General features: G+C 36.3%; 1 protein-coding gene across 2 annotated transcripts; it reads left to right on the top strand.

Annotated features, from left to right (window-relative positions):
- Positions 1–5,816: 5,816 nt before the first annotated feature.
- LOC120068324 (monodehydroascorbate reductase, chloroplastic/mitochondrial) lies at positions 5,817–12,982 on the top strand. 2 transcript variants are annotated; one of them, XM_039020052.1, is made up of 17 exons: positions 5,817–5,996; positions 6,092–6,262; positions 6,351–6,450; positions 6,586–6,663; positions 6,873–6,944; positions 7,585–7,703; positions 7,823–7,907; positions 8,031–8,120; positions 9,790–9,891; positions 9,984–10,073; positions 10,521–10,601; positions 11,393–11,464; positions 11,558–11,652; positions 11,755–11,843; positions 11,924–11,986; positions 12,084–12,124; positions 12,713–12,982. In XM_039020052.1, the coding sequence occupies exons 2-17, from the start codon at positions 6,096–6,098 to the stop codon at positions 12,845–12,847; spliced, it is 1,479 nt and encodes a 492-aa protein (XP_038875980.1). In that variant the 5' UTR covers positions 5,817–5,996; positions 6,092–6,095; the 3' UTR covers positions 12,848–12,982. The 2 variants fall into 2 exon arrangements, with proteins under 2 accessions (XP_038875980.1, XP_038875979.1); XM_039020051.1 differs by having other exon boundaries at positions 5,818–5,996; positions 6,085–6,262.
- Positions 12,983–13,205: the final 223 nt, after the last annotated feature.

Here is a 13,205-nt window from a genome sequence, read left to right on the forward strand (position 1 = left end):
ATAGCAAACGGAGCTTATTCCTAAGTTCCACATTCCTGCTTATGCAAATCAAATCTCGCTCTCTCGAGACAAAAATCTAACCTAGCTCTTTCAAGTCCTAGGTTATTTCTTTAGACTCTCTCTCGAGTAGCTCTAAAGGTGTGATGGACGCATACATAAGACAAGGTAACCGCAAAAGCTTGGTTGACGTAAGATTATTCCTATCTCTAGTGAAAAATAGCTTACATTTCTTAATGCGACCAACCACTTACCCTCCGGGGCAGTTAATTGTTGTTAACTTTACTCATAGACAAGCGTTGTGTCCGCCTATAGACAGGCGTTGCTATAGCTTCACACTAAGAAAACAAGGTTTTCTCACACATTCGCACAACGCACACCTCTTGGTGGTTTGCTACATGTTTCATATCTCTATTCTGCATGACTAAGTATGCGATACTCAAGCAATGTCACTAAGTGATGTGATGAAAGTTAAGGATGCTAAGTAAAGAAGATGGAGATGGAATCGAAGGAAACACAAAAATGCATTGAACACATAATGTATTAATTCCTTAATCACAAAACGTAATACAATACAATAAAAGAAAAGAAGAGAAAATGAAATGACCAACTGGAAGTAATGTTTTGCTTCCAGTAGATGTATGTCAAGGCTGTCGGTGGTGCCAGGATGGGCGGTGGAGCTGATTCTCTCGAGATCTAACTCCAGCGAAGGCTTCGATCGTCACTCGGAATGGATGAGGGAGATGAAGGACTCTCAATCTTTCTTCTAACGCATTTGTCTGGATCACAAGGATCCGCCCGAAGGCCAAAACTTGGATACTTTGAAATTATGCTCGGCGACTTCTATTTATAGAGCTTGATCATCGAAGCATTAATGTACCTACTCTGATTTGACATTAGCGGTGCGTTGGCCTTTTCTGAGTCTCTTTTGCTAACGGCGTGGTAGGTGAAATGTCAACATCATCTTTTGATTTTCTCGAGAGAGATGCGTTGATGCATTCATTCCACCAACCTTGCAGTGATCCCTCTATTATGCGTTATCGTGTAGCCGTAATCGTGTAGTGACCACATTCACTTAATACCCCAACTTCTACACGATGACCCCAATCACTTAACGATCGCAACTCCTATGCGATGGACGCATGCAATTGACTACTGCAACGCCCATACATTGATCGTATGCGTTCGCCTCTGTGATGGAGAGTTTCTCCGCATGCGGTCGTCTATATACTAGTCCGGCTTCCGCGTTTGCGTCCACTTCCTGCGTTAGCTACAAAAATAGACAATTCAATGCATAATGACGCATAATAATGGGTTAGTCGAGATTCTCAATGCTGAACAACGCAACTCATTTTCTCATGAATTCCCAACATAATTGCCACATATTCTGCTTAACAACCCTCATAATTCTAAATAAAAGGCCTAAGATAACATGCATTTCTGCATGTCATCAATATAATTACTTTGAATGTAAACCAATCTATACTTCCTATGACCCTAATGTTAAGTTCTTCAAGAACACTGGTGACAGTGTTAATCAAATTGAGTATGTGAGCATCATAGGCAGTCTCAGATACATTGCTGATTGCACTAGACCTGATATAGCTTATGTTGTAGGATTACTTTGTAGATTTACAAGCAGAGCTAGTATAGAGCATTGGAATTCTATAAAAAAGGGTTATGAGGAACATGAAGAAAAACCAAAACCTAGGATTACATTATTTTAAGTTTCTCGCTGTCCTAGAAAGATTCAGTGATGCGATCTAGAACTCCCTCTTGGATGGTTCAAAGGCTACAAGTAGCTATATCTTTAATATAGCAGGCGGAGCTATCTCTTCGAAGTCCAAGAAATAGACTATTTTAGGTCAATCTACGATGGAGTAAGAAATGATAGCACTAGCAGCAGCTAATGAAGAAGTAGGCTGACTTAGAAGTCTACTATTAGAGATTCCCTCATGGAAAAAGCCGGTACCAGCCATATTGATCCATTACGATAGTACTGCAATAATTATAAAAGTTCAGAACTGTTACTACAACGGAAAGAGACGACAAATACGTTTTAAGCACAGTACCATTAGAGAGTTCCTCACTATTGATGCAGTTAGAATGGATCATATACAAACTGATTAAAACTTGATAGATCCTTTGATGAAAGGACTAGCCAGAAAGAAGGTTTTTAAAACCTCAAAAAGGATGGGACTCATGCTTATAAATAGATGAATCACCTGTAAGAAAAACCCACCTATAGATGGGAGATCCCAAGAAACCAATTCAGTGGGTAATAATTGATCACAAGTTCTATGAAGTGAATCATGCTAAAAAGAAAATAGAGTTCCCTTCTTATGACCTAGAGTCTGAGCATGATATCCTGAAGTGTAAGAAAGGTTTATAGTTCTTAATGAGATTTATACTTGATGTCAAGTGGGGTACTTTGCTACAGAAGTACTCCTGATAAACTCACCTATGTGAATGTGGAAGTAAGGGGCCGCTTCATATGGAGTTTTTGGAAAACTCTCTAGAGCATCCATTAAACCGGAATACACATGTCAGGCCTTAAAGCACAGACTTTTTGAACTACACCCTAATGATGTTGTATGTGAGATGTTGTTAGAGATAGAGTTCAAAACCAAGAGTTTCTCTAGTATATTCTAAATCATCTACACTACATAAAGGTTCAAGTCGTAAGACAACTTTGCTTATGCACAGTATTGTATAGATTGATATTGCTCGATGAAAAATTCTTTTCTTATGATTTTAAATTTTCAAGTGGGGGATTATTAGTGAAAATTTAACTTTTAAATGAAAAAAGGCTTGTTTGAGAATCTCATATTGCTAAGATTGGGAAGTGAGACCTCATTTATATACTCCCACCTTGAATTGTGGATTTGGGCCCCAAGGGGTACCCATGTTTTAGAGGGAGTGAGAAGATAGGCTAATGTGGGTATGGTGGACACCCCACATACATGCTATCACTGTCCATCTGATTGGTTAGGTGTGGCATGGCGTGGCAAAGTGCGTGTGTGCGATTATTTTTTTATAAAAAATAATTATTATTTATTTATTTTTATTTTCTCCCTATTAGTTTTGTGTCGCAGTTAGTCCTCGAGACCTATAAAAAGCACGAGCCTTTCATAAGTTTTCACAACATATTTTCACAGAATTCTTCTTCTCTCTCGATTCTTATTCTTTCATCACATGTAGTTTTCCGAGCATATCAATCTTAAAGAGTGTGAGTTTTTCAATTGGTTACTACCATGCAACTCCGATCGAGATAATTTTTTTTCTAAGCTGTTTTATCCTAGAGACAACGTAGCAATTTTGTAGAATTGCTTGCGTATTTGGGCAAAACCACAAAAATTCTTAAAAAGAGCGAAATCTGCAACTCAGCTTGTAACAAATTTCTTTTTTGTAGGTTCTAATTTCTGATGACTGTCGTTCGTGACTGTTCGTTGCTATCATATTCTATCCATCAGAGGGTAGCAGTTCCAACAATGCTTGATCTCACTCTCTTTCACACTTGATTTCACTCTCACTCATGCTTCACTTCCTCTCTCGAATTTAAGTTCCAATTAATCTGTGATTTCATCGATCAACTCATTTCTCACTCTACATCCCACTCTCGCTCATACTTAATCTTGCTCTTGCCTAAAACTAGACAAGTTGGGTACTTCTTGATCTGGTTTAAAACTGCACATCAAGTTTATTGTTTTTTAAACAAAAAAGAACATATTATCGAGTATATAGATTTTATACAATTAAAGGTTTTGTTTATATATAAACATCTAAACTTTTAATTACTAAATTAAATAAAAAATGAAAAAGTACAACAAAAAATAACATGACATCATAAAATTAATTAAAAACATAAAAGGATATTCCGGTAATTATTCAAATTTTACTCCTATTACATAGAAAAGTAAATACCATGAAACGTAGTTTGATTACTATTGCAATCCATTCCTTTACAATGCAATCCAATTAGGATTGCACCCTCCAAACAAATTGGTTATAGGACCCCTAAGTTTAAAGGTATTTTGAAACTTTTGAAAGTTGACATTTTTGTAACAAAACACTCATGGTTTCCATTCAAAACCAACCGTAAGAGTATTTTTGAACTATTTGAAAGTGTAACTTTTTTCTAAAAAAAATTTAAGGCTCCATTTGGTAAACATTTCGTTTTTTATTTTTGGTTTTTGAAAATTATATATATTTCCTCCTCATTCTTACAGTGATTTGTATCTTTCATAAATATAATAGTTGAATTTTTAACAAAATTCCAAAAACAAAAATAAATTTTTAAAAACCACTTTTTCAGTCTTCAAATTTTGAGTTTTTTTTTTTTAAAAATAATTGGTAAAAAAGAGATAACAAATGAAGAAATTTGGAGGTACAAAATAGTATCTATAGGTTTAATTTTCAAAAAAAAAAAAAAAAAATGAAATAGTTACCCGAACCTATAATTTCAACTTTTTTTTTTGTTTACATAAACTCCAAAATATAAAGGCATTTTTATAATGTAGCCATTGTTTTACGAAAGAATTGCACAGAAGGCCCCTTTATAGGTGCCCAAATGAAAATTAAACTTAATTTTAAAAACCAATGAATTTTGGCCATTTGTTTATGTTAACACCATCAAAATTGCCACTTTAACCCCTAATGCATGTCTTCTTTCTTCTTCGTATTATAGCTGGTCGATCTGAAGGAAAAAAAATATGCGTTTGTCTTCTCTTTCTCTTCTGCAAGCTTGTTCTTCTGCTTCTTCTTCTTCTTTCTCTTCTGCATTCTTGTTCTTCTTGTTCTTCGTCTTCTTCCTCGTCGTCTTCGTCATCTCCGTCCTTTTTGTCCTCCTCCCCTTCTTCCTCTTCATCCTCCCCTTCTTTCTCTTCTTCTTCCTCATCCTCGTCTTTTTCCTTTCTTCCTCGTCCTCGTCCTTGTTTTCGTCTTTGTCTTCATCGTCGTCATCGTCCTCCTCTTCTTCTTCTTCATTGTCATCTTCGTCTTCCTTTTCCTCTTCCTCTTCCTCGTCCTCATCTTCTTCTTCCTCTTCTTCTTCTTTGTTTCGCCGTCGTCGTCTTCGTTATCTTCGTCTTTATCATCATCATCGTCGTCCTCTTCGTCCCTTCCTCCTCCTCAAAAGAAAAATTACAATTGTGTCTGATGAGGAACAAGAAGATCGAGAAACGAGATGAAAGGGCAATAAGTGAGAGGTAGGAGTGTGAAGCGAGAGGAAGAATATGAACAAAGGAAAAAAAAACCAAAGAAAAAAGTTGCAGTTGTGTTTGATAAGGAACAAAAGGAATGAGTGAAAAGTGAGAGCAAGAAACGAGCCGTTTGAGCACCAGACCCTTGCACACAATTTGGGAACAAGATGATACTTTCACACAAGACTGATTTAAGAAAAATTTCATTTTCGAGTAAATTTGAATCTTGGGCCAAATTCCATTTGGGTCGATCTTCTATAAAAAACGGGTAATACTTGGGTGCATCCCAAACATCACCCATCTTTGTGCATCCTTTCTCACCAACATAAAAAAATATTAAAATATTACAAAAAAGAGAAAAGATAAAATTTGTCATATGATAAGTTATGATTGAATCATTTAGTGAAATGTACAAAGATAGGTATTGTCCGATATAAATATAAGTATTTTTTCAAGGTCCTCATTTTACCCATTCTTTCATGTAATATTGGGCCGAAGTCAAACCGACTCGTCCCTCGCAGAGAAACGACATCGTTTAAGGTAGCTTCAACCAACAGATTGATTGGAGAAAGGAGAATCAAAAAATGGTCAGCGGAACTGCAGGAATGAAAATGGCGGGTCATGTAGCCGAGCCATCATGGAGCAACAATTTCACATACACATTCACTCACGACCCTTGGAACTATCCTAGAGCCAGCCACCATCATCCTCATCCTTCATTTCCCAATAATTTATTCCACTTTCTCGATTTCATTATATAACTACCGCTGTCGCTCTCACCAATTTCCATGTCCTCAGGTTTGCACTCTTCACTGAATCGCGGTTCGAATTTTTCTGATTTATCTTTCATCGCCGATCGCTCTCTGTTTTACACGACCTTTTGTAGTGCGTAGATTCATGATGGCGGCTGCATCGAACTCTATTTCGCTAAAGCACGGGCTTTCTTTCTGCTGCCCGCACTCTGGTTCCTTTTCCGGACATCAGCGGTCTTCTTCTGTTGCGTTCAGAGGGTTCCGGAGAAGCTACGTTGCTGCCTCCACGGATTTCGCCAACGAGAATAGAGAGTCCGTGTTTTTTCATTTCTTTTTCCTTTTAAATTTTGCTGGATCTTGCGGAGTGGATGATGAATTTTTGTGGTTTTTGGTTTCTTAGGTTTGTGATTGTTGGTGGTGGAAATGCTGCTGGTTATGCGGCTCGTACTTTCGTCGAGCACGGCATGGCGGATGGACGGCTTTGTATAGTATCTAAGGAGGTAATTCGGTTTTATAGTTTCTTGGTAGCATAAATTCTATAATTTAGACGATGAAGGTATTGAATTAGATTGTTTTCCCTTTTTCGAATTGTGAACTTATCATTCAGTACCTTCTTCGGACTGATTCTATTGCAGGCATTTGCGCCGTACGAGCGTCCGGCTCTGACAAAAGGTTACTTGTTTCCTCTTGATAAAAAACCAGCTCGCTTGCCTGTAAGATATAATTGCTCTTCGAGATGATTGCAGTTTACATTTGCCGTCATGATTTGCTATTTCATTGTTTCTATATTGTTAGTTTGGTCATTGAGTGAGTTCTGGAATTTATTAAGGGCAGATAGTTAAACTGAACTTTACGCTTCCGTGTTTGGATTATGTAACTTAAATCCAATCTTAAGTGCATTCGATTTTGCTTTCGTTCATAGGGGTTTCATACTTGTGTTGGATCTGGTGGGGAAAGGCAAACTCCAGAATGGTACAAGGATAAAGGTATTGAGGTAATTTTCATTTTCTGTTTTAATGTTTACGTGTCGAGTACCTTTCAATTATATATTTTGTAGATTCCGTTATAAATTTTACAGAAACTCTGGAACAATAGATTTAAATGTTGTCTTGTCACTATATTATTATAGCTAATAATATTATTATAACTGTTGTGAAATATCATTGTGAATGATTTTGTATTGTTTTTGAATGATTAGGTTGTTCTTGACTACCAAAATGAGCTTAGCCCATTATTGTAGCATAGTGGTAATTGACATGTATTATTTCCCTTGAGGTTGGAGGTTCATTGTTTTACTAAAAAAATGGCTGTTGTCGACTTCTATTGCTGTTAATGATATATTGCCAACTGCATTATTCTCTTGCCAGATATGAAATATGGCAGTTGCCAAACTAGGGTTATTATAGAGTTATCTTTAGACTTATTTTCTGGAATTGTAGGAACGAACTGAGTAAAAGTTATACTTGTATATGATTAGCGTATGTTTTTGTTCATATGTAATATGAAGTTTCGGCTGGTTTTTTCAAGTTGCAAAGCTTGCAATTAAAAGTTTTCTTCTCTTTTTAAAATTGCGTCTCCAAGACAGTCCACTGTGTAGTAAATGCTTTGTGTACCCAATCTTATTTGCCTTTCAGACGTTTTATCAAGATCCAGTGACGGGTATTGATATAAAAAACCAAACCCTGAGAACTACTTCAGGCAAACTGCTCAAGTATGGAGCCCTTTTAATAGCAACAGGATGTACAGCCTCAAGGTCCTTCAATTCTTTCCTTTTCAATAACTGCTCTTTTAGAACATATTGTTCTTGATAAGTGCTATTACTATACAAATAGGTAGGTAAAAGCTCCACTATCTCTTCTCTCTTGTTCTCAGATTTCCAGATAAGATCGGCGGTGGGCTACCTGGTGTTCACTACATCCGAGATGTTGCAGATGCAGATTCACTTATTTCCTCGTTGGTAATTCACCTTTTCTACATGCAGTGCCCATTCACTTATACACTGCTCGCTTGTGTAAATTCTTTTCTCCAGAAGTTACAGCTTACTTTTTGCAACACCAATTGACTTCCATTTCCTTTCCAGGAGAAAGCAAAAAAGGTGGCGGTTGTTGGTGGCGGATATATTGGTATGGAGGTCGCTGCAGCAGCTGTTGGTTGGAACCTTGATACAACAGTATGGACTAATTAAATCCTTTATAGCTTGAATTTTTTTGCTCTTCTGGCCAGGGTACCTAATTAGATCCTCATCTGTTGTAGCACCATTCTTTCATTTGATTGAAGTGATATGAGTGATACAGACGTAGGTTATTTTGTTTTGAGACAGAATGATTAGTATTTGACTTACTCTTATCTTATGACTTGTCCGGTTCAAAGTATCATGAGATGCTGCAAAAACTTGAGCCTAAAAATGAGGCGGTGAGGACAAAGATTTGTCTGAATATATACATGATAATCTCAAAGTGAAATATTTGACAATGCCAGATATAGTAGAATTTGTGCATGAGGGCATGAACTTGACAAAAAGCTAAGAGGTCATGAGTTCAATCCATGGGTGCCACCCACCTAAGATTTAACATTCTACGAGTTTTTTGACACTCAAATGTTGTAAGGTCAGATGGTTTTTTTTTTTTAAAAAAAAAAAGAAAAAGAAAAAGAAGAACTATAATTTCTGCATTGAAATTTTTTGAAATCACTTGACAATTAAAACATTCATTAAATAATTTACTAATAAACATAATAATAGCCTAAAATTTTATATGAAATTAACTTCCATAGACTATATCAAATATTCTGAAAATCCCTTGTTTGTAGAAAAGTGGCGTGAAGTAAATAAAAGATATGATGGTACAAAAAAGAAAGAAGTAACCTCAACTACTCCTGTGTCTGGAAATCGAGGCATCAAATAACCTATGTAGGCTTGTTCATAGACACATAGACATCTGTTTCCAGTGAAATATGCTAAACCTTGAGATAAAAACTAAAAAGGGTAGCTGAAATTCACACATTCATTCTAGAAATTTGGTCCAACAATTGGCTCTTCAAGCTTTTTGTAATTGTTTCTCCGAATGGGCAAATACCTTATCTGACATTATACAAATTTGTAAACTATTTTGCTTGATAGTACTTGATCTTAATGTTTAATTGTTATATCCCACAATGTCATACCCTTTGTCTGTGTCTCAAAGTACTCAGGTGGGCATAGAGAACCATGCATGGCCTAAATTTTTGCCAGTGTCCTAGTTGTTATTAGTTTGGAATCGTGCTGACTGTAAAGTTTCAGTCTAGAGTTCTATCTTAGATAGCTCTTTCCTATTTCCCTGCTTAAAACTTCAGATTCTCAATTGGTTAACTTGCTTAACATTTGTCAAGGTATTTTAGTATCTCATTAAGGGTAAAGTATTGATGTATATCATGTAATTACTTGCATTAGAAAATTATTTTCTAACATTTGTAGTTTGGGTTTTTGATGAAAAACTGAAGTTTAATTCACTGGTTCCAATTCAAGCCAGGACCTATACATGTCTTTATTGTCAAGCCAAATATTCCAACAAGATTTTGCCCCCAATACAGTAGCTATACTGGGATTTGAAATGTCCAGCACCATATAATCCTAGTATCTTCTGCATTTCAGTGGAAATGATCACATAACTACGCAACATTGTGAATAATGAAACTATATCAAGAACTGTGAATGAGTTCTCCCCGATGGACATATATATGTTCATGATTTATTTTACTTCTCTTTCTTAAAATTTAATCATCAATCTCTCTTAGGGGGTCAAATTTTTAATATTTTTGATGTCTTCTTTAACCTCTCTCCACCTGGTTTTGAAACACTGTAGATCATATTTCCGGAGAATCATCTATTACAAAGACTTTTTACTCCTTCGTTGGCCAGGAAATATGAAGAATTTTACCAGGAGAATGGTGTCAAATTCGTAAAGGTTTCTATCTCTCTCTCTCATGTATCACTGCTACAACCTTGCAAACTTTAAATAATTTATTGTCTTTATTTCTATATTTAACCATTAATCAGGGGGCCTCCATAAAAAATTTGGAAGCTGGTGCAAATGGTCGGGTCACTTCTGTTAGACTTGAGGATGGATCTTCCATTGAAGCAGACACGGTATTTATGTTTGTTTGATTTTTCTCTTTACTATCTATTCTCAACTTCAAGCGGGGATAGCCTACCACCATTTACCCTATCATTTGCTATGAATCTCTGAGACTCTAGACCTCTACCTTTAAGCAAAATGCTGCAATCAATCTGTTTTCTCATGGTATAAATAAGACGTGGACTTTTTTATTCCTACTTAGCGAGTCATATACGCAATTGGAGAAAATGAAAAGCAGACTACAATGGAAAGATTTCCTCATTATTGAGTTTTCTCCTATCATTTCTAGTAACCAGTAGGCTAGGCTATTCATCCAAAATACTTTAGTGGTATTTATCTCTCAATGTCCACGCGTTAGATTAATTCTGAAAGTTCAGTTTTGCAGCTTTTAACTTCACGTGTTAATTAGGAAACACTGGTGCATTGATATAGTCGTATTTCATTTAACATTTTTTCAGGTAGTAATAGGCATTGGTGCAAAGCCTGCTGTCGGCCCGTTTGAGCAAGTGGGATTGAATAGTACTGTTGGCGGAATACAGGTAAACTCCCCCCTCCACCCTCCCCCAGCATTTTATATTGTACTACGGCAATTGTTACTTAAGTAAGCTAGATTTTGTACCAAATAGAAAATGCCATCCTATGGTGTTAGGAAGGGATGACTTTGTCCCACACTGATTAGAATGGGATGATCAATATGGTACTTAAGTGGCTTGACTCTCCCACTCCAATAGCTAGCTTTTGGGGTGTGGTTCTCCAAGGTGCTTAAGTAACAATGGTATCAGAGCTAGTTGTTGACGTTCTGGAGTGGAACCGGCAGAGGGTTCTGACTGGGTGTGGTCGAGTAAAGTACCGCCGGGATGTTGGCTTTTTGAGGATGGGGTATTGTTAGGAACCAAGGTAGTATGGGATGTTTTTGTCCTACATTGGTTAGAATGCAATGACCAATGTGGTACTTAAGTGGCTTGGCTCTCCCATCCCAATAACTAGCTTTTGGGGTGTGGTTCTCCAAGGTGTTTAAGTACCTAACATATGCTGATTTTGATAGGGTTGGGATAACTATTTTCCCCCTAGGTAAGAGATACTTCCATTAGCACTGTCTCTCGCTAAGCCATTAGGGGCGGGTTAGGGATATCACTTTGGTTTGTATATCATATTCAGCTTTGTTCATTCTTTTACTCTCACGTGAGGTTACGACAACTTTCTAGAACTTAATTGTGGACAATGTTACCCTGTAATCAACAATAACAAATTGTTTCATAATCATGAAAATATCCAAGGAAATGATTTATTTTCCAGGTAAAAAGAAGCTAAGATATTCATTGTTTACTAGGTTGATGGCCTGTTCAGAACAAAAGTTCCAGGAATCTTTGCAGTGGGAGATGTGGCAGCATTTCCATTAAAGGTTGTTTTTGCCTTTTCTTTTTCTTTTCCCCCTCAAGTGTCTTTATTCTTACATCTTTTTAACTGGATAATCACTGTAATTCAAATAAAACAGCTGTATGATCGTGTAGCTCGGGTCGAACATGTGGATCATGCCCGTCGATCGGCTCAGCATTGTGTCAAAACATTACTAACTGCTCAAACTCACACGTAAAGTGGACAATTTTCTCTGACTGGCATTTGATTATTAAACGGTTCCTTTTATTCACTAAGTCATTCAATAATGTTCTCATCCCTTACATTATCTTACAGATATGACTATCTTCCATACTTCTACTCAAGGGTGTTTGAATACGAAGGGAGCCCTAGGAAAATATGGTGGCAATTTTTTGGGGATAATGGTATGATGCTTCCCCCTAAAGTATGGAGTTGTCTTTCCTATATCATTATGTCTTCTGACTTTTAATCCCTCGCTTCACAGTTGGTGAGACAGTTGAAATTGGGAACTTTGATCCTAAGATCGCTACGTTTTGGATTGATTCTGGTAAATTATATTGCATCCATTCTACCTATATACCTTCCTTTTTCCTCTATAATTTGAACATCACGTTGATGACAAGGCTACTCTATCTGGCCCACAGGTAAATTAAAAGGGGTTCTTCTTGAAAGCGGAAGTCCTGAGGTAATTTCACTATGAAGTTTTAACTTCTAGGTTTTATATATTTTCTTTTTTGAATGACCATGTCAGTTTATTTCCTCACCTTCTTATTATTTTTTAAAATTAAGTTTAGCTTTCAACTTTAATTCATATTAAGTTTTGGTCAATGTGATTGAACTATCAAATGTCGTTATAATACAAGTACAAGAAAACAGGTCAATAAAACAAGAGTTGTTACTCGTTAGACCAAAAGACTCGGTTTAAAATGGATTTGTCTACTTACCTTAATGATTTTTATGGCCAAATGTATTCTTATTTTATCTACTCAATATACTTTTTGGTTTCGAGTCAAAACAAATCATATTGGTTAGTTTAATTGACGTGTTGTGTCAAACATTTAATTAATAGAATTAACCTCATGAACCTTTTTTTTTGGATAAAAACTAAAACTAAAACTAAAACTTATTTTAAGCGTGACTGAAAAGTTTCATGGTTCATAGAAACAGAGGAATAACAGAGTTTGAAGAATTTTGTTATACCATCTTGCCTTTGTGTCTTACGCAGAACGTTTTACCTTATCAAAGTAACCTTTAAGCTATATTTTGATTGTAGGAATTTGAACTGCTTCCTAAACTCGCAAGGTTCCAGCCTTCGGTTGATAAAGCTAAACTTCAAAGTGCATCTTCAGTTGAGGAAGCACTGGACATTGCCCGAGCATCTTTGCAGCAGGTTGGAGCTGCGGTTTAATTTTAGAATAAAAGTGTTTCAACTTTGCAGTTCAATCAGCAATAAAACGTTTTCGGTTATTGAATTTTCATTTTTCCATAAGATATTTTGGTTATTCTCTTTCCTTCAATCGATTTTGATCACTATTTTATTTCTCCTAATCGTGTTATTTTCTCAAGATGCTTATTATAAGGCCAAGGGGTAACAACCTCGGGATTTAGTTCCTGGGAAAAGTATAAGCTTATTGCTTTTTTCTATCATCTTTACTAGGGCTGCAAGATTTTGGTTTGAGTTGATTTTTTAAACTAAAACTAGAATATCAAAATTAAGATATCATTCGGTAACCATTTGACTTTGCGACTATTAAAAACTATTTCTC

This window comes from Benincasa hispida, chromosome 12, assembly GCF_009727055.1.
Source record: "Benincasa hispida cultivar B227 chromosome 12, ASM972705v1, whole genome shotgun sequence".
NCBI classification, from domain to species: Eukaryota; Viridiplantae; Streptophyta; class Magnoliopsida; order Cucurbitales; family Cucurbitaceae; genus Benincasa; species Benincasa hispida.

Bases quoted from the DNA above. Each gene is read 5' to 3' on its own strand.
- LOC120068324 (XM_039020051.1), top strand. The intron at 7,704-7,822 runs GTCCTTCAATTC...TCTTGTTCTCAG, and splicing joins ACAGGATGTACAGCCTCAAG to ATTTCCAGATAAGATCGGCG. The intron at 11,653-11,754 runs GTAAAGTGGACA...ATTATCTTACAG, and splicing joins CTAACTGCTCAAACTCACAC to ATATGACTATCTTCCATACT.